Source organism: Wyeomyia smithii, chromosome 1, assembly GCF_029784165.1.
Source record: "Wyeomyia smithii strain HCP4-BCI-WySm-NY-G18 chromosome 1, ASM2978416v1, whole genome shotgun sequence".
Classification (NCBI taxonomy): Eukaryota; Metazoa; Arthropoda; class Insecta; order Diptera; family Culicidae; genus Wyeomyia; species Wyeomyia smithii.
In genome coordinates, this window is record NC_073694.1 from 47,751,211 (window position 1) to 47,776,274 (window position 25,064).

Below are 25,064 nucleotides of genomic sequence, written 5' to 3' on the forward strand. Positions count from 1 at the left end.
CTGTTCCATAAGCATCACTTTGTACAGACGCGTGGGGTCCGGGATGAATACACAGCTCCATCGAAAGCAGACACGGCTGCTAACCATTCCATGGCGGAGACGCATGGATCCAAGTGGAGGCACAGCTCCAAACACACATAATGACGCAGAGGTCCAGGTGGAGGTTCGACTCCGAAAGTTCGTGAACGCAGCGGTCCGGGTGGAGGCTTGACTCCGTCAAAAACAGTCAGGTAACTGACGTGAACTAAAAATTGTTACAGCGTAAACGTACTGCATTGTTGCATGTAAGGATAAATACTTAACTAGGCAGGATAGCGGGGCAACAGTTTTTCGGTCGCCGCGGTTGACCTAAAACGCGCTACCCCTAGAGGCATCGATTACTGGAACCGCCTGGTCACTTTTAGCTTGTGGCTGTCAATGATGAAACGGATGAAAGTCGATTCGTCCCGTTGATCAGCATTCCATGGAACTAGTGGACGGCACGGTAACGGTAAATTCCTACTGCTTGTGCATCGCTGTCTCCGCACTGAGTGGCGCACGGGAATCATTGTCCGAAGATGTTTCACACTACTTTTCACGTTGTCGGTTGCAAAGTGGTAAAATTCGTTCGTTTGACCTTCACACAACCTTGTTGCCCGAAATCCACTCACTTTTCTAAGTACAAATGGCTATTGTTTCCACTCACCGCAAATTTTTATTGTTCTTATTGCCGTTGCGTTGCGGGAATATATTTTGAAGAAAAAAATCACTTTTCAACGGTTACCAACCTTGCGGAATAGACGTTCAGAGAGCTCAAATAGACCCTATATACACAGGACTTGAAAGCAGCGTTTGACGTTGATCATAACTTGCTTCTTGCAAAGATTGAGCGGATGGGAGCTGCATCTAATTTCGTATGCTGGGTCAAATCATATTTGATAGATCCCCGATTACTGTGAAGATTGGATAGCTTAGTCTAGCTATTTTACGAATCCTTCTAATGTTCCTCAGGGCAGCAACTTTTGCCCACTGCTTTTCTTTTTATTTTTCAACGACATGTGCACAGTGCTTCCGCGATGGTGTCAACTTTTTTATGCAGATGATTTGAAACTTATCTCATCGTTAAATCGATTGACGGCAGTCGAGAGCATCAAAAATTCGTTGATATTTTCACCGATTGGTGTGAAATCAACGAATTGATTATCAGTACTAACAATTGTTCTTATTCACTCGTGAAAAGAATATGATTAGTTCCAACTAGGACATTGGAGGCGAACATGTAGAGAGAGTGTCTGTGATCAAGGACCTTCGAGTGCATCTCGCTACGATACAAAATTCTACCTTTACTATCCCTTCTGGCATATTTGTTACCATTTCTGTCTCTTTCGGCATTTTTGTGTTATGTCCAAATTAAGTAAAACCATGTCTAATTTTATTTCTCTTTGCTTGTTTTTGACTTTCTCCCTTTTTTTCCTCAGAAATAGTTCTGCCTATACCACTGCATAATATGAGTAAAATAACAAAAAAAAAACATTTGCAAATTTGAATATTTTTTTTGTGGTCCAATTATCCGGCAAATTGGATTATCCAGAGGGGAAAAAAATCAATACTTCGGATAGTCGAGTTCGACTCCTATTTGACTATTTTAAAATTTTTTCTAGAGACTGGAAGTCATTATTTTTTCAAAATGCATTTTGAGGTTGATTTCTAGTCTCTGAATATCACCCCGATTACGGAAATACCCATATTGGGTGGTGCTCGGCCATTTTAGACCGATTTCCAGAAATCTAAAGTCACTATCTTGGAATGAGAATCGCATATCTTCCCGATTTAGAAAATACCCATATAAGATACTATTTGGCCCCGCATTCAGCTCTAATTGGTCAAAATCTGCTTTCGAAACAAGACTCTATACTATATATTTATACCACAATATATCTAACTAATGGTAGAAGCGGCCATAGGCTCCTACAGGAAAAAGGGCTCTATATTTCTAATTGTAGAATATTTAGCAACGTAGAACCAGAATTTTCCGCATTTTGGAGAACTAAACGTTCTAATTTTCTATCCGGAGAAACACTGCAAGAGTGAAGGGAATTTATTAAAAACTAGAATTTGCAATTCCACAATTTCCTCATCCTTTTGCTACAGTGATTGGAGAAACAATGACGACTTAATTTCGGCATCAGCTTGCTTTTATAAATGACTATTGAGAAGTAGAGTTTCGGCAGGCGTGTCTTTGTGGACTAGAGCAAATAACAAACAACAACTAGAACAAATCGGTTATAAAGTCAAATCTTTCGTATACTTGAGCGCCGGTTGTGCTGAAGAAGAAGGCCTAGTTCCAGCTCTGATTAGTTGAAGCATGCGTTCAACAGGGTTCTACATTTTTCAATAGTACAAATCACATTTTTTGCATTTTGGTGAACGCACATCTCATTTCCAGTCGATTGCTGTGAGAATGGAGGGAATCTGTTGGAAACTAGCAAAGTTTTAATCATTTAAACGAGAACAATTTTCATTACCACAAATTACACAAACTGGGTATAAAATTGCATGCCGCACTTCGGAGAATTAGTTTTAGTACTCACGAAAGCTTTCGAAAAAAGAATATCTCACCACGAAACAAGGTTGAAGTGAATCTGAACAACTCTGCATACCTCAGTTTCGAATCTTTTTGTATTTTATCAGAATATAAAAAAAAAGCTTCAGGAACTGACGTAAGCAGAAAGATTGGAGTTGAAGTTCGCATTTTGCGAACACGTATTATTGCTACCGCTATTATGGTTCGAAAAAGCTGAATTCACTGTGGCAAAAGTTTTCAGTGATTTTCTCATTGCTTATTTTTGTGTTTCAGTACAGAAAAATTTTGTGAGAGATAATGATCATTTTTCCGTGGTATTTTTGACTTATTTCACTTTTATGGCGATAGATCGTAGAGATCCTGTGCCGAATCTAGAAAACGCTTACACGAATCTCGGCCTTTTGCTACTCCGCTCTCCCCTTACATACGCTTCTTAGGTATCCTCGTTAACAGCACGCATCCTACGCGAGCGGGTGAATCAGCTTAATCTAAGCTGGACATGCAGCCCACGCAGCACCAACGTTCGTAGAACTACCACACTCTTTGGCTACCACCATGTACTTTGTTTATTGGCAGTTTTTATTGTGAGTCCAATTCTGGTACTCCACATTCCAAGAATGGCCTCCTCCAGAGCTCTATGATTAACACCGAAAATGTCGATGTCGTCCACGTAGCCTAGAAGTACGTGAGACTTCATGATGATGATACCTCTGCACACCTGCCATTTGTATAGCACACTTTTAGGCTATGTTGAACAGCAAGTTCAAGAGCTCGTCTACCTGCTTCATACCATCCAACATGGCAATTGCGTCCTAAAATTCACTCGCTGTTCTTACACTTGAAGGATCGTACGTAACAGCTTAATAAGTTTTGTTAGGAAACCTTGTTCAGGCATAATTTGCCGCAGCCCGTTGCGTTCCACTGAATCGTGCGCCCCCTTGATGCCTATAAAAGAATATGTAAAAGATTTAAAAGATTATGTTGTGTTTCTGAAACTTTTCGAGGATCAGTTTTCAAGTGACCATCTGGCCCATTGTAGATCGTTCCGCTTGAAAACTGCACTGGTTTTCACCAAAAAAGGCTTTTTATAGCGGCTCCAGTCTATGGAGTAGGATACGGAAAGATTTTTATATGCGGAATTGAAGAGGGTTATGCTTCGATAGTCACTACAGTCGAGTCCCTTCCTAGAGAAAAGAGAGATGAGTTTATCAACCAGTCCGTAGGCGTTCCTTCTCAGCCCATACTCTCAGGATAATCTTTTGAATTGCTCAATACAGCAACTTGCTCCCGACCTTGAAGAGTTCGGCCGGTAAGCCATTCTTTCCTGCGGTTTTGTGATTTTTACCTCTATGCAAGCTTTTTTCACCTTTTCCAAAGTTGGCCTGTCCTCAACTTATTCATAATCCCTAATTTCTCTCCTGTCCCCCTCGACGACTCTCCTACCTTTCTCCATCATTCAACACCACTGCGAAGTGTTGTTTTTAACACCTGGCCTCCTGCGACATCTCGGTAATCATGTTCCCCTACTTTCGTTGCACATGGCAGGAGCTCGATTCGGTCCGAATCCTGATTCCGTTAATCGCTTTAAATCAGCTCCTCGTGTCGTCCTTGTGAAGCATTTCTCCGCCTCCACGGGAACACGGTGGTGATTTTACTGCTCGTTCAGGTCCACTCCAATTGGTACCGCCTTCCCACTTTTCAAGGGTACTCTGCAGCAACTTCTTCCGCTGATTGCCTCTAGATGTTGAGACGTATCTTCCTCGCCGATCTTGATTTAATAGCACGGGATAGTGACATGAGTCGAAGTTTGCCCGGTCATAACCGGGCCTCCAACTAATGACTCACTATATTTGGCTTTAGGAAGCACGAAACCAACGCCCCGTTGCCGTCCGCTCGAGATCAGTCGCTGTTTGAGCCGCCCCTGACATGAGAGAACAGACGCTTTGACAACCTGCCCTCCAAAGAGAGTAGCTCTCCTTTCACTTAAAGCATACGACCAAGTATCTGACGTTGGACCAACGTCTATATCGAAGTTAGGCGCCTGAATTTGAAAATCTAGTAATTCAACCAGGGAAAAGTGGTCAGGTTTTGAGCGCTTATAAAGGGTGATTTTTTAAGAATTTGGTTTTTCTTTAAAAAAAAACGCAAAAAAAATTACAAAGCTGTATAAAAACTTTATTCGAGCCGATAAATTGGTTTATGCCATTTACTTTTTAAAGATAATTTCATTCAAATGTTGGCCACGGCTACGTTTTGAATGGTCCATACGAACAGTCCAATTTTGGGTCACTTTTTCGAACATTTCGGCTGGTATCTCGCAAATAACGCGTGTAATGTTGTCTTCCAAGGCTGGAGTTGTTGTTGGCTTATCCGCATAGACGAGAGACTTAACGTAGCCCCTCAAAAAATAATCTAGCGGTGTTAAATCGCATGATCTAGGCGGCCAATTCACCGGTCCATTTCGTGAGATGAATTGCTCACCGAACTCATTCCGCAATACGTCCATTGATTCGCGCGATGTGTGGCACGTTGCTCCGTCTTGCTGAAACCACATGTCAACAAGACCCAGCTCTTCCATTTCCGGCAAAAAAATCAGAAATCATCGCGCGATAGCGAACGCTATTGACCGTAACGTTGCGATTTTGATCATCTTTGAAGAAGTACGGACCAATGATGCCTCCAGAGTGTAAACCGCACTAAACCATGCATTTTCTGGGTGCATTGGCGATTCTTGTATTGCCTCTGGTTGCTCTTCGATCCAAATGCGGCAGTTTTGCTTATTAACATACCCTTTTAATCAGAAATGAGCTTCGTCACTGAACACAATTTTTCGGTAAAAAAGTGGATTTCACAGAGGACGAATTTTGGTAACAAAATTCGATTATTTGTAAGCGTTGTTCAGGCGTAAGTCTGTTCATGGTGAAATGGCAAACCAAACTGAGTACATTAAATTTTGACAGCTGTCAGAATTCCCGCGTGAACTGTCAAATCTGAATACACGAAAAACCAAATAGCAAAAAAATCACCCTTTATATCAGTCATTTCTTTCTAAAATATAGTGGTTTTGGTATCAACCGATCAGAAATTGTTTTACGGTTAAATTTATGTAACAAAAGCAACCTATTGTTTGAGATACACTATTGAAAAGTTGGTAAATAACATCAATTGTCTAAATCAGTGTTTCCCAATCTACTTGGCTCTGTGGCCCCTTTTGCTAAACACAAAGAGCTCTGCGGCCCCCTTTGCGAAGCACAGACAGCTTCGCGGCCTCCAGAAGAATTTCAGATACAAGCTTCGCAGAACGCGGCTACGTTTTGCAGTCTCATATTGTCCTGCAAGTCTAATTTATTTCACCACCTGGTCCTAATACACAGAAAAGCAGAAAATCCGCCATTACAGAGATATCCAGAAATAAATTTTAATTATTTGTCAAATTCACCAACAGCTTCGCGGCCTTTCTAGATGAGCCTCGCAGCCCTCTTACCAACCGCGGACCCCTCTCTTCCCAAGCACAGCCGACACTGACGGGTACAATCGATCTAACTTTGTAAACCATTTGTTACTGTTGTTATTGTTTTACTTTCCTTGCCATTCCCTATTCTTCTAAACTCCTCCCTCTTTCCTAATAACTGACGAAACATTGATATAAAAGGTACCATTCGAACATTTCACCCCATCATTTTCATTCCTAAACTGTACCGGTATCGTACGCACGTCATCGAATTAAATTTCTCATTCGTGCGTTGGTCGGCAAAGCGGACGGTTCTTTCTGAGGCAACAGAAAGCTGGTGGTGGCAAATATTGGTCACTTACTAAAGCGCACACCATGGAATTGTATTTCTTATTCGTTTGTATGTATGGATTGCTATAGCACGTTAGTGGATAGCAATAATGAGTTTCTATCGAAGATTTAGTATTTTCTCGTTTATTCATAAACACCTTATTAAATGTATTAAAACGCCTAAACGAACACGTTTGAATAATTTGACTTTACAGCAGCAATTTAAACTTCTGCAGCCAGTCTTTATTCAACGAGGAAAAATTACTTCCGATGATTGATCAACACTTATTTGCTAGAAATTTCATTTAGATCGAAACAGGTTCTTTTAAGTACCTAACGTAAATTATCGGTAAAAGGAGTAACATAAATTATCGGCCAAATTTTCTCATTACAGAATATATTTAATTTTCATTTTTGTTTCTCGGTGCGTGGTTTTGTTTCAGTTTCTTGCAAACAGAGAAAAAAAAACAAACTTGTCTCTATCGTGAAAAATAACGAAACATTTAGAAATGTTTTAAATCATAATTAAAGAAGTTAAATATTTTCCTGTCACTTCCCAAAAGCTCGATAGCAACTACGCAAAAAGCGTGTAATTGAGTTCTTGTTTTCTATAAGTTATCGGAATAAACGTAATTTCTTAAAATACATTAAGTTATATGCTGGGCTTGAGCCAACCTAGCATGAGTTTTTCCGGTCTAATGTCAAACGATTTCCAATCTTAGAATTTCCGCTTGAATCATGTCTTGGATACAAAGTGTAACAAACGTGTGTAACTAACTAATTTGAAATCGTCGCCTACTGTAGCTCTGGTTGCTGCTAATCGATCCAGTTCACAGTAAATCAATCTCTTGCAATAGCGATCGGATACACCGCTACTCCTATCCACTGCTACTGCCGCAGCCGCTACTGCTGCTACCCGTTACTATTAGTAAGCGATACTAGTAACTTACTACTTGGGTAGGACCGTTCTAGTGGCCATCCACTACTAAACTGATCGGTTTGAGCAGAAGCAGGCTTTCATATAATCCAAGTAGTGTATTCTCGGTTAACTAGGTATAAAATTCTGTTGACTGTGTTAGGGAAAGCAAGCATAAATCGACTAATCAGAGGTCGAAATCGGCGTTACAATTTTCTGCGTTGCATAGATGTTTTTCCAATCGATTGCTGTAAGAATGAAGGAAATCGGTTGGAAACTGACTGAGTTTTTTACATTTGAATATAGACAATTTTTGTGACGCTCTCGAAGTTATAGGTTTTTCAATTTGAACCTTGAATATGTTGCCTTAAGACGCAATTCTACGTCAAAAAATACGTCTTAAGTACTAAGAAAATTTGCGGATCATTGATTTCTCTTGGTATAGTATAGAAGCTAAAGATCGGTTTTAAATATATTGAGCATAATCAATAACTTTGAAATCAATTTAAAATCAACTCTTGCTTTAGGTTAGAATAAAAATGGCTATTCTTAACCATTTATATTACATTTTGCTTGCAACCCAATGAAAACTAATCACTTTCTGTGTGTGTCCAACTTATGTAAGACTTCTGAATCAAAACAGAAGTACCATTCTATTCTCGTTGGGCAGCCGTTCGAATGTACTTATTTGTGCTATTTTCAAACGCCAATCTCTGATCTCAGCTGTACAGCAATCATATGGCACTACTAACGAAACCTGTTTTTCATTTCAATTATCATAATTTCAAACATTACAACATTTGAGCCTTATAGCGTGTACCCTCTATCCAACTGTTGCGGTCGTGCAGCGGCGCTCCCACATTGCCCGGTGAGGTCTGCAACTATCGCTGAGTAGCAGCAACCAACTGTGGTAAATTCAGCGAAAAAAAAAACTTCACGATCATACCCACCTTGGAACTGGTACTCAGAAAAGAGGTTTGTCTCCACCATCGCTGGCAAATCACAGCGCCATAATTAGATTAAATCAGAGTGCGCTTGAAATGGATCATGAAATTGTGAACAGATTTGGCACACCCTCATTAGAAACTGCACAGCTGAGTTTTTTGCATATAAGAACGATAATTTTTAGTCACTGGAAATACAACCACGTTTTTCTGTCTGTAATTTCTACCGCTCAACTACCCGTGCAGCATCGCATTGCAATTAAATCCCCAATCATGGTAGTAATCTTCGGAGATAATCGGTCCGCTGCGCTTTTGCAGACCGGCCAATGGCCGCTTCGAAGGCTGGTTACTAATAAGGCCGATGCGCGAAAAAGGTAAACATAGCCAGCGCGCATCAACGTTCGAATGTGCAATAAGGAAACGGTTTTACGACCGGTAGCGTGTGTTAAGCCCGATTACAGTCATCCAAACTGCACCGCGTTGCAGTTTACCCCTATGATGGCAGCAGTTGCTATGCTAGTGTGATGGTGTAGTGAAGATTAGGAAAGTTAATTATGATAATGATCAAAACAGCCAGCGCATTCTATTGGATTAAATGGAAGAATTGCTGAACGCTTTCGATAAAATCCCAAAGCGTGTACACCAAAATATGCCCGTGTTTGGTTTCATTATGAAATGCTTTTGGTGAGCGCTTTAAACGAGACACTTGATTGATGGTATCCCATTAAAGTACAATAAACAATGTTTCGTGCCGGTGAGCTTCAATGTGCTCCGCAGATACTGAACTTAGGCCAGCATGAATCGTACTAGCACTAATTGCGTTATGTTATTTTTATTACCGTTTCAGACCTCGTCATCGACCACCACCAAAACCATCACAACACCCGCGAAGCTGTACGGCAAAGATCTCGGTGCATACGATGATGTCGATGTGGACGAGCTCCTGGCGCAGCTCTCGCCGGAAGAGATCACCATGCTGGCCAAGGAGGTCGACCCGGATGTAAGCATTAAATGATCGATATCGATTTTCGTCCCTCATTTATAGTTTAAATTCAATTTTGCTAGGATTCCTTCCTGCCCCCGAGTCAGCGAACCAATTACGAGTGTGACAAGGAACCGACCGGACCACTGGATCGGAAGAAGCTGATAGACCACATCAACAAGCAGGCAATGGAAACACCGGACCGGCCGGAATTGGAGCCCTTCGTGCCTGGGATGGTTCGCGGTAAAAAGGTTCGTTTTTGCTGCATTACAATTCTATCGCTTCGCTGCTTGATAGTTTCATTCGCTATTTTAGTGGATTCCACCACCACAGGAGAAAAAGATGCAGGATGCCGAGGATCAGATAGCCATCGATCTCGGTGATGAGTACGAGCATGCATTGTCGGATGCCACCCAAGAGGAAATTATCGATCTGGCTGCCATCCTTGGCTTCCACTCGATGATGAACCAGGATCAGTATCATGCGTCTCTGCTCAACAAGGGCCAACCGGTGGGGTTGGGCTGGGACGGTATCACCAAGTCGTCTATCCAGAAGATATTCCCCGCGGAGGCTCCCAACAACACCAACCCGGAGGAGATGATCAAGAGAATAAAGGATGACGACAGCAAGCTGGTGGACGTGAATTTTAACAATATTAAGGTGAGTTGGAATAGGGCGATTTGTAGAGATTTTCAGGTGGTTTTTAGAGTAAGCGGTCCAGGACTATGTTCACATCTGAATTATATTTTTTATCGTAATGTATGTCGAATTCACTATGTCCAGCAGGAGTAGTGACATAGGGGGACAAATGTTCAAGATCTCATTCTCATTACTCCCATTGAAAAGGGGTTCATGAATGCAGTTAAAGTAACTCCAGCAGCATGCCACAACTTGCTTTGTTCTTTCACGGCTCCGATTGTCCGCAATACCCCAATTTTTTCAATGACCTGATTTTTCCACTCCTCCGGTAGGCATTCCGTTTCCCAAATCTTGACAATCAGCCCATGCCCGGGCCCATCTTGAGAAAGTCCGCTCCGATACCGTCCTTTCCAGCTGCCTTGTTGTTCGTAAGCCGCCGGATAGCATCATTAACTTCGTCTTTCGATGAAGGTAACACATCACCGTATGCCATTCAGATGTTCATCGAAACGCTGTCTCCGCCTTTCAATCACCTCACGATCATCTGTCAAGATGCTCCCATCCTTGTCCCTGCACATTTCGGCTCGCGGAACAAAGCCTTTGCGGGATGCGTTGAATTTCTTATAGAACTTTAGTGTTTCATGAGAGCGGTGCAGTGCTGTTATAGTTCTTCGCACTCCTCCTCCTCCTTCTGGCGGCGTGTTTTTCCCGGAAGAGTTGGTTTTGCTGTCTCCGTTGCTGCTTGTAGCGCTCCACGTTCTGACGGGTGGCGCTTCGCAGCATTACTTGTGTTCTTTCCATATAATATCTGCCGACATTCCTTGTCAAACCATTCCTAACGACCTAAGACGTTCTCTGCTACAATGCTGATGGCTGACTTGACGGTATTCCAGCAGACCTTCTAACAGTGCAGCTTCGAGAGAAAGCGCGTAGTTTTCGGCGACTTCGGGTTGCTCCAGCCGCGGAGATTACACATCGGCGGGCTACGGTACCGTGTGTTGTTCACAACGGATAGTTTTTGGCGTATCTGCACCATCACTAGATAGTGGTCCGAGTCGATGTTCGCGCCCCGACGTGTTTTGACGTCGATGATGGCTGAAAAGTGACAACCATCTATCAAAAGGGTCGATTTGAGTTTTTGTTCGCTTAAGTGATCAACAGGTGTACCGATTTTGGAGACTATGCTGGAAAAAGGTGCTACCTATGGACATGTTCTTGGAGGCGGCGAAGTCGATTAGTCTTAGGCTATTTCCATTCGTCAGCCGGCGTGCGCTAAACCGTCCAATTACAGGTCTAAATTCCTCCTCCTGACCGACCAGAGCGTCGTTATCCCCGATGAAAATCTTGACACCATATTTTGGGCAGCGAGCGTATCCACTTTCCAACTGCGCGAAGAATTCGTCTTTGTCGTCATCAGTACTCCCGAGATGAGGGCTGCGCACTTTAATTCTTAACCGGCACATTCGTAGGTTTACCGGCCACCACCCGATTCCCCCTTTCTGCATCTCACCCATCACTATAAAAACTGTGCCCAGTTCATGTGTGTCAACTCCTGCAGCGCTACAATGTTTAACTTGCAGTTTTTCAATTCTTCGGAAAGTACACGGGTACATCCTGGGAAATTGAGCGATCGGTAGTTCCATGCTCCGAGTATACAATCGTCAGTCCGCGTTCGTCGCCTGGGGCTTTGTTCATTCTGGTTCGAATTTTCTGTTGTAACGTTCGTTGCTTTTTGTTTTTCGCTGTGCAGGCTTGCAAGGCCCAGAACCAACCCCTTTTTCTCGTAGGGGGTCCGATGTAGTGCTACTGTTTTGAATCTCGAACACAACCAGTACTTGGACATAACGCTGTGGGTGCGTCACTTACGACGCTTGTAAATCTCGATTATTGTTTAAATAGGGTTAAAAAGTCCATGGTGAATAGTTGAGTCAACGTTCGTTTGTTATATAGCTTAGGAGCCTTACACAGTCCATGGGATAGCGCGAAGCAATCTTTTTCAAAGTAACTGTGAGCCTTGATGAGTTTCCTAAAATTAACTGGAGTTTTTATAATTTTGTGGCACTGAATTTCATTCAAAAAATTCAAAATCCAAGTTTTATCGCTGCTGAAATATTTTCTAATTTTTCGAGTTTTCATTTTTATCCGGTTGGCAACATTTGTGTAAAAAAATCAGGAGTACATGAAAATTCTATAAAAATCGAAGTTTTGACACTGTGCCTCGTACACCAGACGATTGTGCATCTCCTTCCACCGCACACATCCACCGAGTGCGAGACCTACCACGGAGTCGATGGCACCTTTCTGGTTCTCTGCATAGTTTTGGCGGCTCTCTCGTCAGGCATTGTCGCTACATTCTAACCTACTTAAGCTTGTCACACTGTACCTTCCCTATAAAAGCATGTTTGTATACCTGGTACAACTCGTAATTCATGCACCTGAACCACACTACATCTTCCAATTCACCGCTAAGTTTCGATCGCAGAACTTTACACTCAAAAACATCGAGCGCACGTCGATCAGCTTCCTCCAGCGTCCATGCTTCATGTCCGCAAAAGGTTACCAGAGAGATACAGTGATAGTTTTGGGCGAGTTTGTAAACTACGGGATATTCGCTGTCTACGTAGTCCTGTAGACGGCCCTGTTCGCAGCTGTAACTCATGGTTTCACTTTAAGGCTCATATCATACAAGCGTGCATAGATGAACGAATTCGTGCATAGATGAACGAATTCTTTGAAAGGTTTGGAGACCTCCTCCACGGGTCCCTTTTGAAATATCCGAGCCTTTTCGAAATAAGCGATTCAAGAAATAATACATATATTTCGAAGGCTTCAGAAATTCGGAAATAACAGAATTTTACGGTTGCACGGTTACTTTGCATTCGTTTCACATTTCAATTTTGTATTTTAATCGCAAAAATATTATTATTTTTGCTACCAAAAAGAAAGTTCCAAAATGTCAAAAAAGCATTTGAATAATTATTGTATTCTTCTTCGGCTTTCAAAATTTACTGCAAGCACTTCGGCATGCCATACACCAAGTTCTTTATTGGCACTGGATTTAGTTCTTCAATAGTAGTAATTAGTAACACAAGTTTTGTCTACCCCCGCATAAAAAATCACTCACAAATTCTCGATGAGATTAAGGCTCGGGCTTTGTGGAGGTCAATCCAGTGGATGGATCCGATAAGATCGGAAGAAATTCTGCTCACAGACGCCAGAGAAGAGAACTCTGGGAGTAGATGTCGCTTCTCGCAAGCACAAAACGAGGGCACACGAAGTAAATATGCTCAGGAGCCTCCTTCGCATCCTTACTGATAGGCATCATACCGGCTAGCAAGTAGTTTCCGCTTGCTGCCATACACCTGAGCTGTTAGATATCGTTCGAGGTAATCCTATCCGTTGAAGCCCTCTTACATACACTTACATACAGCCAAATCGACTGGCTCCCAATTATGAGCTTCTTGTCGAGCCAGACGTTTTTGCCGATCCTTGGCAATAAGACCAGTCTCTCACTTCCACCTTTCCGGGGAAAGGCAGTCATCTAGGCAGTATAGCCAAGTTTGGGCTTTCATATGGTCCTGATTCCCTTGTACATTGTTCACACAGTACCGACAATTATAATCCTATTTTATCTAAATTATAGCTTTTCTAAATCTTGATTTGCTTATATTAAAATTGAATTCGTGGCCAACATCATTAGCGAACAACTGTAATCTAACGAATTATGCTGGAGTCTGGAGAAACGTTCGGTTACGTAAGCGACGATGGGGCACATGGATGTTTAATTGTTTAAGAAGATAACTACAGTCAATTGTGTCCATCAGGAAATCATGAACAAGTAATCTTTAAAGTAACACTATTCGTTCGGCTAGTGTGCTTAGTTTTATCAGCTGATAATGACTCTCATAAGCAGGGAGGTGTGTGGGGGATTCTGCCATGGAAGCCGATGCAGAGCGTATCGGACAGAAGAACGTTGGATGCTTTCGATTTTATTGATTTTTTTTCCTGTATGGACTTCCTCTCTGCGACCAGAATCGTAGATCTATTGTGAGATATGCCCGGGTGTCTGCTGTATCCCGCACTTCTGTTAATAGCAATACCGCTATTGAGAAGTGGCATGCTTATTATTATTGTATTATTGTTCATCAGTGCTTGTGTGATACTCTTCCTTACACGCTAACTGTTCTACTATACCGATACTCGTTTCTCTTGCCAAATATCACCAATTATAATTCCCTGGAGAAGTTTCGTCGTGCGTCCTTCTGGCCAGTTTTATTGATAAAAGTGACTTATTTTTTGTTAAGAGGATGTCACGCAAAGGTATTGTAGATTTCAGTGTAAAAGAAAGGGTAACTGGTGGGGAGCCTGAGAATAAACCCATGCTTAAGTCCTTTTTGACATCGGATGGCCTGATTCTACTAAGATTCGAACCCACGACCATCCGCTTGATAAAGCGGACTCTGTAACCTTGCGGCTACGCAGCTCCCCATTATTGATTAGTCCAGTGTTGTATGGTGCCCAAACAAAAGTTGCATACTGCGAACTAGAGAACAGAAAAGTGTGCTCCTGGTAAAGCTAATTTTACAGAGCATTGTTTCAAGAATAGTGGAGGTAAACCGTCAGGTTTTGGTCCTTTAAAGGTATCGACTGCTGCAAGAGCCAATTCAGCCGCGTTTTCTCCTCAAAGGGACACGTACGTCAACAATATCAGCGATTGTGTCGTAAAAATGTTTAGCTTAAACTACGTATTTGGCTAGCTCTTCTGGTAGCAGCAAAAGTACAGGAGCCCCAACTTGGCTGCTCTGCCTCTTGTATGTAGCCCGCTTGTGTTTTTGGCACCATTTTGACGATGTGCTTGTTGATGGTTGAACAGTTGACTAAAAACGAATATAATCCTCGCGCAACGTTCGTCTTTGTACCTGAAAACAATGCAGAGCTCAGTCCAACCCTTTTTTACATTCTTCCATAATATAACATTCGCAGCCCCGCCTACTTTTGGCGTTAGTTCTCTCCGAAGGTATTTAAGACAATCGCACGGGTTATGACATCACATCATCATCCATTCGTCCACCGACTTTCGCGCGACGCGGGTGTATATTTTCAAATTGTCCTGTACACTAAAAAATCGGCTGCGAAGTCTGTGTATAAATAAACAGAAGGTCAAGTTCCGAATCGGAATACCAAGGCTTTGCTTTGGTTAGTACCTATCGATCTGGCAACGTTCATTGCTACGGGAGTGTTGAAATTGGCGTGAAACGCTGCTAGAGATAATAGAACGAGAATCATTCTGAGCTTCTACCCGTCGTCGTCCCCAATTTCCCAGGGAAATGTTCTTCCGAATATCCAAGCTGTTCTGCCTTCGAAGGAAACAAAAAAAGGCATTATTCGATTGAAGCTCAGTTTCGTAAAAAATTAATCAGTTCATGAGTTTTTCACATATCAGTACTATACACATGAGTTTTTTGGCAATAGCAACAATCAACACAATTCTTGAATCAGCCATATTTAAAAAAGTTAATGAATAGCAACATAAATACCTACCCATAAGACACAATAATGAATATGCAACCTGCGATCAGTTTTGTAAATTTTTATAGGTTGCCAGCCAAAAAGCACAATAATGAAAGCGTTCTTTGGTGATGTTTGTTCGGAAATTTGGTTGTTGTTTGGATGCAAATAGCCATTTAAAATGTTAACCAATACTCTTCAAAATTTGTAAATGTTTGTTAAGACAATTAACATTAATAATTCCAAAAATTCTTCTCTCTCGCAGAACATCTCCGATGCGCAGTTCGAGCAACTGTTCCAGGCCCTGCAGAGCAACACCCACCTGGAAGTGCTGTCCTTGACAAACACCGGCCTCACGGATCGTACCGCACTGCTGCTGGCGGCCGCCATAGAACGCAACCACACCCTGCGGGTATTGAACGTGGAAACGAACTTCATCAGTCCACCGGTGATCGTGACGCTGGTCAAATCCCTGCTCACTCAAATGACCATCGAGGAGTTCCGGGCCTCCAATCAGGTTTGTGCTCAGTTTTACGCACGAGAAGCAAGTGTTTCAATTACTTTTGGTATTTTTAGCGATCACAAGTGCTGGGCAACAAAATCGAGATGGAAATCACCGACTTGGTGGAGAAAAATATGACCTTGCTTCGGCTAGGATTACACCTCGAGTTCAACGATGCCCGTCACCGAGTGGCTGCTCATTTACAACGCAACATTGATAGAAGTGAGTATCGTACTAGGAGGCACCAATATCAGAGTCTAAATTACAACCAAAAAAATTATCATCTATGGTTTCGGCTACTTTTGGTTGGGGACTTAACCAGGGTACAATTTAAGATCTATTTCAGCAATCAATCGATGGGATGAAGGGACTGCTGTCAGTTGATACTATTTTTGGGGTTTTGCTTCCAATTGGCTTTTTTTCGTTTCTTTTAAACGACCGTTTCCAGACGACCCACAGCACTGCCATCCGATTCCGTATTATCGCTATCTAACAGTTCCTCCACCATTGCGTTCCAAGCGCAGCTCGGCAGAGCAGCGTTTAAAATCAAAGGCTCCTAGAATTCCTATAGCGGAGGATAAAACATTGCTTGATGGCGTTGAAGAATCGCAGGTTATCCAAAAATCGGAAATTTATCTCAAAATTGACAGCGACTCTACCGTTGTTGAGTCCTAAAGCTGCATCAGTTGTTAGTTGTGAGGATACCTTACCGGTATGTAGGTTGTCCCCCGTGAAGGATAATTCTGTTCCCTTGAGAAGTAATTCGTGTCGCGTACTTAAACCGTTACCTGTGGTGCTAATTTTATTCTTCGTTGCATCGAAATTGGCAATCATCGACACTGTCGATCGAGAGATTTTTGCATTTTTCACTCAAATGTTACTACTCGCCTCTCTCGTCACTCTAGCAGAGTATCGTGTCTTAATTATGTATCTATCTGTATATGTGTTTTACCTTTCTTTTTCTTTTTGGTAACCCAACTTACTCTGTTACGCTCACGCGCGCACATTCACATATTAAAAAAAAAATAAAAAAAACATCAAATTGTCCGTAACATTCCTACGTGTCAGTCCGTGTTGATAAGAAAGATGGTCGATCATCACGCGGTAGCTTTTATCGGCCACAGCATGTCGAAGAACGGATGGACGAATTGGAAGGCGTCGAAGAAGAGGAGGAAGAAGTGCGCGAGGTTCCGCAGGACTACGATGTGGAGGAGGATCCGGACAATATCGTGATCCGTCCGCCGCCCTCCGACGACGAGGATATGTAATGATCAGGCCAAGCGCAAGCGATACGCTCTTTGTTTTCTGTTTACATTAAGATTACCGCTTAGCTATGCTCTCACACGCTGACAGTTTGCGCACCCTTATTTTAACAAAAGTACATAGAATGAAAACCAAAGGCTCTGGTATCCTACTGGAAGGTTATTTGAATGCGGCGAAAGTAGTGAGTTTTAGCAGTTTAACCTAGTTTACTATAAATGTATAGTTTTTTTTCTGCAAACATCTTCATATCCTGTGTATCCCCCTGCCACGTCATTCGCCAAAAACAAACTCGCACAACTCTTCTGTCACCACTCGAACAACAACTGGACAACAGGCAACCAGGCCAGGCTCCGGGATTATCAACAGAACAACAATGGCTAAACGTGATTTTTTTTGTTCTGCTTGCTACAAAAAGCGCATGCTTATGCTGTAATGCTGTTAAATACTTTAAACTCACATCTTTCTTACTTCTCCTACTGTAACACTCTCTCTAAACCGGATACATATACAGATAGACAACAAACCCACTTCGTCGATTCTACGTTTGGTGACATTCGTTCTGGAGATTGTTTTCAAACGAAATGATTCCCCTGTAATGTTTTCCCCGACTTTACCTTTGTATAATATTTGAATGCTCAGTCAAATTCAAACGTTTAACAAACGCACAAAGTCGCAGCATATGACTAGTACATGGGTACACATTGACGCATACAATCATCGCTACAAATTCACCGTGTTTCATGGAATGTGTTTTGTTTTTGATGACATATTGCAACCCCATTTTTGCTTGTAATCATTCTCATACGATTAAAAATCCGGCAGTGCACCCCACACTACAAGGTCTCGCAGTGGACCGCACAAAGAGCCACTCATATCGTTACACAATGAACAGAACAATAGCGTCGGATCTTCACCATGGAACATTTGTGGTCTAACCATGATATCAGTCGATGTAATGTTAGTAGTGATTCTAGAGTTATGATTTGAGATGGTATCCGATAACTAATGGAAACTTAATTCAAGCAGGTTGAGAATATAGGTTTCGCACCTTTTAGAACCCATAAAACTCAACCAAATATTCCCAACCTGCTGCGAGACTGTACCAAATCACATGTTAATTATCATCACCCATAATAGGCTAAGACACCCATAGAAAACATTTGCTGAACACCGTTTTCTACATCGTATATTTTCTTCTGTTTGTTCCGTTTCATTCTCTCAACCCTTACAGTAAGAAAAGATCTGTCGCAGCGCCTGCAGTTTAGATTTTTCCAAAATATTCACAGAAAGCAAGCGACAATGATACAGTGAACTCTGGCGCAAGGTATTTTTTCGATTTTGGTGTTCAAAGTGTGCCCTTTCTAGTTCGACCGCGCCATTTTTTAATAACTAAACTTTTGTTGATTTTTCTCCTATAGTTTTTTTGTCTTCTAGTTTGATGATAGTTTAATACATTAATGCTCTTCTAATCAGTTTCCACTGAAATGGCCATTTTTTTCAACCTTCTCTTCTGTGAACTCTTCATCTATCAAAACTTTTTCTATTTAACTAATAATTTCAACTTTTCTACCATAATTTACCTTTCGGAATCATTGAGATGTTTCGATTTGTACTGATTTGTAAATATGAAACGAAATTCAGTGCTCCAGTTTTGCTCCTAAAAACACTTAAGTTTTTAATTGGAGATAGGTTTTGTAAAAATTTTCTGCATTTTTGTACATATACTAACATATTACCTTGAATAGAAAACTTGGAAGATTTAGCAGTATGACCAGAATTCATTTCAATTTGGTTCTGCTTCTGAACCGAGTTAACGAACAATTCAAAATAATTCTACCATTTTAAACTATGCTATCAAATATACTGCGAATGTTACAAGTTTTTGATTTGTCTCAAAACAGTACCCATCATGTGGGTGGAATCACATGCATTCGAACGATCGTAGAATAATTTTGCATGAGATATTTTGGCATGTTGCTGTTCGCTGTTTTATTTAACAAATATGATCAACACTCATCATTGTACTCAGTCACATGTAGTCTAAGATTTACCATAGAAATACCGAACGTTTGAATTTAAGTTACAGGTACCTGCGGATTTCACGTCGTTGGATTCTCATTCTCAAACAAATCTTCGGTGAACATCCCTAATTGTAGTTTTGAAGCGTTTCGAAAATTTACTAAATGTTGTGCTTTCTCCACAATAACTAGTTCTTTTGATTGTCTAATGTAAAAAAGCTCGTATTTTATAGGAAAAAAGAATGGTACCCTTTTGGAAAAGCAATTTTTTCAAACTACGGCATTGTAAAATAGCATTCGACGCTCTCTAGCAGTTGAACAACAAACCATTTTTAAAATCCAAGATATAGGATTATTCACTACTTTACCAAGTTTTTTTTTTGTTCTAAACGATTGATTCTAAACGGCCTTGATCGAGCCGAGAGCTCCGTCCAGTCATCCAGTAAAGTTAAAAATTAACGCAATGGACCCGTTTTTAGAATTCGCAGTGTTTTAAAACATTTGCTTATTGAGCAAAACGGTCAGTATTTACTACGGGTAAAATAAGCAGTTTTTGCAAAACAATGGAGGGAACATTAAAATAATGTTTTGTTTTTCAATAAGCTCAACATGTGAAACGAGATTCGAAGTAATTTTATTTTAAACATGTTATGATATTACACTGTTTATTTATTATACTGACCAGAATCAATTGCGGAACTAAAACCGCAAAACAATTGATAGATAGATTGAAAAAGTCAGACGACATTACACTGTAGACTCTCAAAAAACACTGAATGTTATGATGGAAAATACTTCCCAGAATCATATTCCATTAATCCTGATAAGGGCCAGGATCAAACTGGAGTATAGCTAAGCTTAAAACTTGGACTGAATTCCACAAAGTTGGCTGCTCCATATTAAGTAAATCTCTACATCTCACTGCACTTTTATTTCACTTCACTTTTTAATTCTATCACTTTTCACTCATCACGTATCACTTGCAAATGCGCATTTCAACGTTTACATAGCACCTTCTTCAGTGCTTAGATGGACTGCTGAGGAAATGGCGAACCCTTTAGATTTTATAGCTAAGTAGGTACATGGATGGGACAAATTTTTAAGTCAGAGAACGTAAACAACTGAAAAGTGATAGAATTAAAAAGTGAAGTGAAATAGTACTGTAGTTTAAAAGCGTGTAGATTCTGTCAACAGCTCGAAGAAGAATTAATGAAATAAACTCGTTTCATCCATACAAGTCTCCGAGAATGGATGGAATGAATGGAATGGACGCTAGTTATGCTCCAGGAGAGCAAGCTACTCCCTATTCCAGTCATTGCGCAGATCTGTAAGGTGTATCCAATACTAAACTACATACATACATACCTTAAATTATTTTTATAAAAAAATTCGGAAGACGGGATAAGATAATCCCGAACGCTTTCAGACAAATTAACTAAACATGTACCTTTTCAAAATTTTTGGATAAACCTGATAAACTAATTGATCATCATATGAAAACAGTTCATATGAGAGTCAATCTGTTAAGTAAATTTCAATTTGCTTATCAAAATAAATTAACCACGGATATTAGTGTGTGAAATTGAAAGATCCACTCTGGTCATGAAAATTTTGCTGACTGATTTCTTGATATTGAGGGAGCATTTGATAATGCATCTCACTACTCAGTGCAAATAGCCTTGGGAAGGCATGGCATAGGCAGGAGTATACTATTTTTTATGTACATGGTGCGTGTGTGTGTCCGCGCCCGTGTGAATGTGTGCGTGTGTATGGGAGAGACAAATTACGGAAAAGGACATGTGGCCGAATAGGACAGATGATCAAGTGTTTTCTACCTCTGGAAGGTGTGTTCTAGTAACTTCCAGAAAAGTGTTAAGCTTGCGATGAAAATCTGCCATGCCGAAGTGCATTCAAAAAACGACAAAACTGTTACGAAAATTCGTCTGCCAATAAATCCTGTGTAATTTGTTTTTTTACCGACCATTTACGACCATTTGTCCTATTCGACCTTTGGCTCAATTCGATCTTTTGCATCCCAGGCTACACCAGAATTATATTTTCTCTGTTTCGGGCAATACGCGCAAGAAACAGAGTGTAGTTTGGAAGACACCACACGAATGTGTCAAAATTGGTTTGTTTGAATCTCGTTTCACTTGTCAAAACGTCAGGAAGACCTCGGTAGTGGGACAGGTCAAGGTGAAGAAAAAAAGTGTCAGCTAAAGTTCATTCCAGACACTGAAGCTGTTTTTTATAGTAGGGGAGTTTGGGGAGACTTGATCTCTTATTGTATTTCACAGGCGGAATAAAATGAGTTGGTTAAATGTTTTAGAAAAATGTGCTATTTAATATAAAACAGTATCCCTGTTATGAAAAATCGGAATAAAAAACACAAGATCTGAAATATACCAACTTTGAAAAAAAAAATCATGCACCTGCTAAAGATTTTTTAAAAATTTTTTTTTAAATCAAGATCCTAAGGTAAAAATCTATGATCCTCCCTAATTGATTATTTGATGAACTATTTGTAACTTTGTTTGATTATTCGAACTCAACAATAATTTGCATATGAATTAGTCCATTTGAAAATTCATTGGCACATGGAAATTCAATGGCCTTCAAGTGTTTACGTAATTAATGAATGACTTTATATCAACAAAAAGCATGAAACAAGATGTTTTTCAATATGGGGATCAGTATACCTAAATGAGGTCTCTCCTAGTCTGAGATTATTTTTACATTTTTACATGCAGGCTTGGTATTCTCCTCAATATACGATAAGAGCAGAGTGAATATTCACCATTTACTTCTTGTCCAGCATAAGCGCAGAAGGTAGCAATTTTTTGCACTACACTTTTTTTCTCTTTTGTGCTGTGGTTCTACTGCTCACAGAAAAAATAACACACTAGCTGCTTACACCACAGCTGAGCGAAACAACAGAATAGAGTCACTCCAGAGAGAATACACAGAAACACGCCGTGGTGTGCACTGCTGAGATGAATTCGATAGCATTCGAAGAGCAAACACGCGTGATGGGCGGCTGGACTTTTTTTTCTCAGTTTCGTGGTGCAAAGCAACAACGCAATTTGCTTTTCTTCCTTGATGAGCTCTTCATTTGATATATGCTTAAGAGACACACAGTAAAAGCACTGCAGAGATCTCTGTTGTGTATTGTATCGTACCGTTCTGGAGAGATATATGAGATTCCACGGAGGTGTTTTTTTGCATGCTCCTCAGAAACCCACAATTCGCTGCTCTCTTAACACAAGTGCGTCGACTTGCTCACCACTGTGAGAGCAGTTGTTTTCGGAATGAAAGTTAATCTCCTACACGGTAGTGTTTCTCTAAGGAGACAAGATAAGACTGTTGGCATATTTTACAAAAATGCCTGATACTTACCACATAATAGTACTTTTATACCTACAGATATAATGAAAATATGAAAAGGGGATTAGCAAAACGAATTCGACTTAAGTGATTTTGCTTTCAATAAACTGTAAACTTGCAACGAAACGTTAAAACTGATCCAAGCAAGAGTGAATCCAAGAGAACAGTGGTTAAAATGTAACCCCCTTTTAACACAACGTTCGTTTGCTCTGTTTTTGATCTTTAGTGCCGGTTTGTTTTTGCTTAGCATTAAGGAAAACTGTGTAATTGCAAGCTGGTAAGGGTTCTGGTTGCGGCTGTGTCATTTATTTCCTTATTTTCAAAAATTGCACACTGAGATTTCGTCAAAACCGGGAGAAGCGGTGGTTGTTTCTGGTAGCTGGTGGCACGTCGTTTTTAATATGCATGATATTGCTTGTTGCTTTTACTACTGGATTTTCAGCTCACTTCTTCAAGCACAGTTTGAATCTGTGCATTGTTGTTGCCAAAAAAGATTGAGTAGTAGTTGGTTCAAACTGTAATTTTTTTAAATGTTCAATCAAGAGTGGAATTTTTTGAATGTATTGCGTAACACTTATTATATGTCCGTACATGAATAAATTACCACAACCACAAACAAGATTTTTTTTTAAATTTCCAATATTTTTATATATTTTTTCTTATAATGTATTTTGGCAGCACTGTCGCACACGAATGAAAGCATTCGCTTTTGCGGTGTAGCTGCACTCGTGTTACACTTTTTATCTCGTAATTCCGGTAACGGTGTATCACCGTCGCGAAAACGAATTCATAAGTGTCAATGAGCACTTTGATGCACACTTCTTTATTGTTGCACTTTCGAACTGTGCAGTCCAATTTGGTAGAAAGTGCGCAATACAATTGCTGTGACGCAGAATATCTGCAGAGCAATTCCACAAAAATCGGGCAACCAATTTAATCAACCATTTTTGATTTGTCTGAAACTTGGCATAGACGTTTCTACAGGCAAAAAATGCCAATTTGTGCTTTCGGTTGAATTTTTTGGAACACGACTCATTTTTGAGAAGCTATTGAAAAATACAAATATTTTAAGGGCCAAAACGCTTTGTTTGATCGGTGTTACGTCCCCGGAAAAGTTGTAGATAGTAATTTTATCTTTCCAACAAAAATGTACACTCTAAAAAAAATATTTAATTTTTGAAAAAAAGTTAAAAAGTTAAAAGTTAAAAGAAAAATTAAAAATTAATTATCTAAATAAGCTCATTTTTTTCAAATCTTATTTATTTTTATGAAAACTACAAAAGATTACAATGCAATCGGTCTGATCATGGAAAAATCCGGGAAAAAAAGTTTTGATTTTTTGGAATTTTTTTTAAATTTTTTATTCGTAGAACTTTTTTTTTTTTTGAAGGATAAAATTGATATCTACAACTTTGCGAAGACACTATGCCAATCATTCTACCCGTTTTGGCTGTTGAAACATTTGCAATTTCCAATAGAGCCCTCTATGAAAAATTGAAAAATATTACAGTCAAAACTGTTTGTTTGATTGGCATAGGGTGTTTAGCAAAGTTGTAGAGAATAATTTTATCCTTCCATAAAAAATTGCCATGTGAAAAAATAACTTTTTTTTTCAAGAAATCATCATTTTTTTCCTGATTTCTCCATGATCGGATCGGTTGCGTTGTTTAGGTAATTTTTTGCAGTTTTTATAAAAAAATAAGATTTTTACAAAATGAGCTTTTTTATATAATTATTTTCAATTTTCCTTTTAACTTTTTTTTCAAAAATTAAATAAGTTTTTTCAGCGTGTACATTTTCTGCAGAAAGATAAAATTATTATCTACAACTTTGCCGAAACATCACCCCAATTTAAAAAAAACCGTTTTGGCCCTAAAAATATTTGTAATCGTCAAAACCTTCCCATAATAACATTTTTCAATAGCGTCTCAAAAATGAGTCGTGTTCCAAAAATTCAACCAATAGCACAAAATGGCAGAGAGGTTTACGTTGCAGCAATTCAAATACAATGAGTGTAGTCTCACTAACACTTGCGTTGCGGATCTTGATTGCATGTTTCCTTGCAAATACAAGCGCGTAGCTGCTATTTTTTTTTATTCTCGCTTATTTCCCGTCGGTCTAGTTCCGCCACCCACTGTTGTCGTGCCAATCACCGACGCCCGGGAGGCGACTCCAACCAGGACTCTAACTCACGACCCGTTGATTAACGGACCGGCGCCAACGGCTTTACTTCCTCATGCGATGGAAGGCGTGATCCCAGAGATTTTTCGCCTCAGAAAATTTCCCGGTGTCGGCTAGGATTGAATCTAGACCAGTTGGGTTGGTTGTGAGTGGATCACGACACCCCACAACCATCGACACCTATGTCGGCGTTGGGATTCGAACCCAGGCGTCGAGCGTGGTTGGCAGAGACTTTACCAACCACGCTAGGCCGCCGCCTGCGTAGCTGCTATTTATTTTATTACAAAAGACCGAGAAAATAATAGATAGTAGCTCAAAAACAATATAATCTCCTTTATTTGTTTTTGTTGTAGCTATGCTAAGTTTATGCTTTTTCATATCAA

At 40.3% G+C, this 25,064-nt stretch overlaps 1 protein-coding gene across 20 annotated transcripts in view; it reads left to right on the plus strand.

Annotated features, from left to right (window-relative positions):
- LOC129717877 (tropomodulin) overlaps positions 1-25,064 on the plus strand; it is a 163,076-nt gene that overhangs the window by 129,714 nt on the left and 8,298 nt on the right. For 11 of the 20 annotated variants that reach the window (XM_055668124.1, XM_055668128.1, XM_055668123.1 and 8 more), the window contains 7 exons: positions 9,052-9,204; positions 9,270-9,437; positions 9,502-9,846; positions 15,599-15,850; positions 15,910-16,057; positions 16,904-17,099; positions 18,330-18,422. In XM_055668124.1, coding sequence (XP_055524099.1) covers positions 9,052-9,204; positions 9,270-9,437; positions 9,502-9,846; positions 15,599-15,850; positions 15,910-16,057; positions 16,904-17,099; positions 18,330-18,363 — 1,296 coding nt within the window. In that variant the 3' untranslated portion in view covers positions 18,364-18,422. Of the gene's footprint in view, positions 1-9,051; positions 9,205-9,269; positions 9,438-9,501; positions 9,847-15,598; positions 15,851-15,909; positions 16,058-16,283; positions 16,548-16,903; positions 17,280-17,432; positions 17,482-18,329; positions 18,423-25,064 lie in introns of those variants that run through there. The other 9 variants (XM_055668139.1, XM_055668140.1, XM_055668141.1 and 6 more) reach the window with 6 other exon arrangements.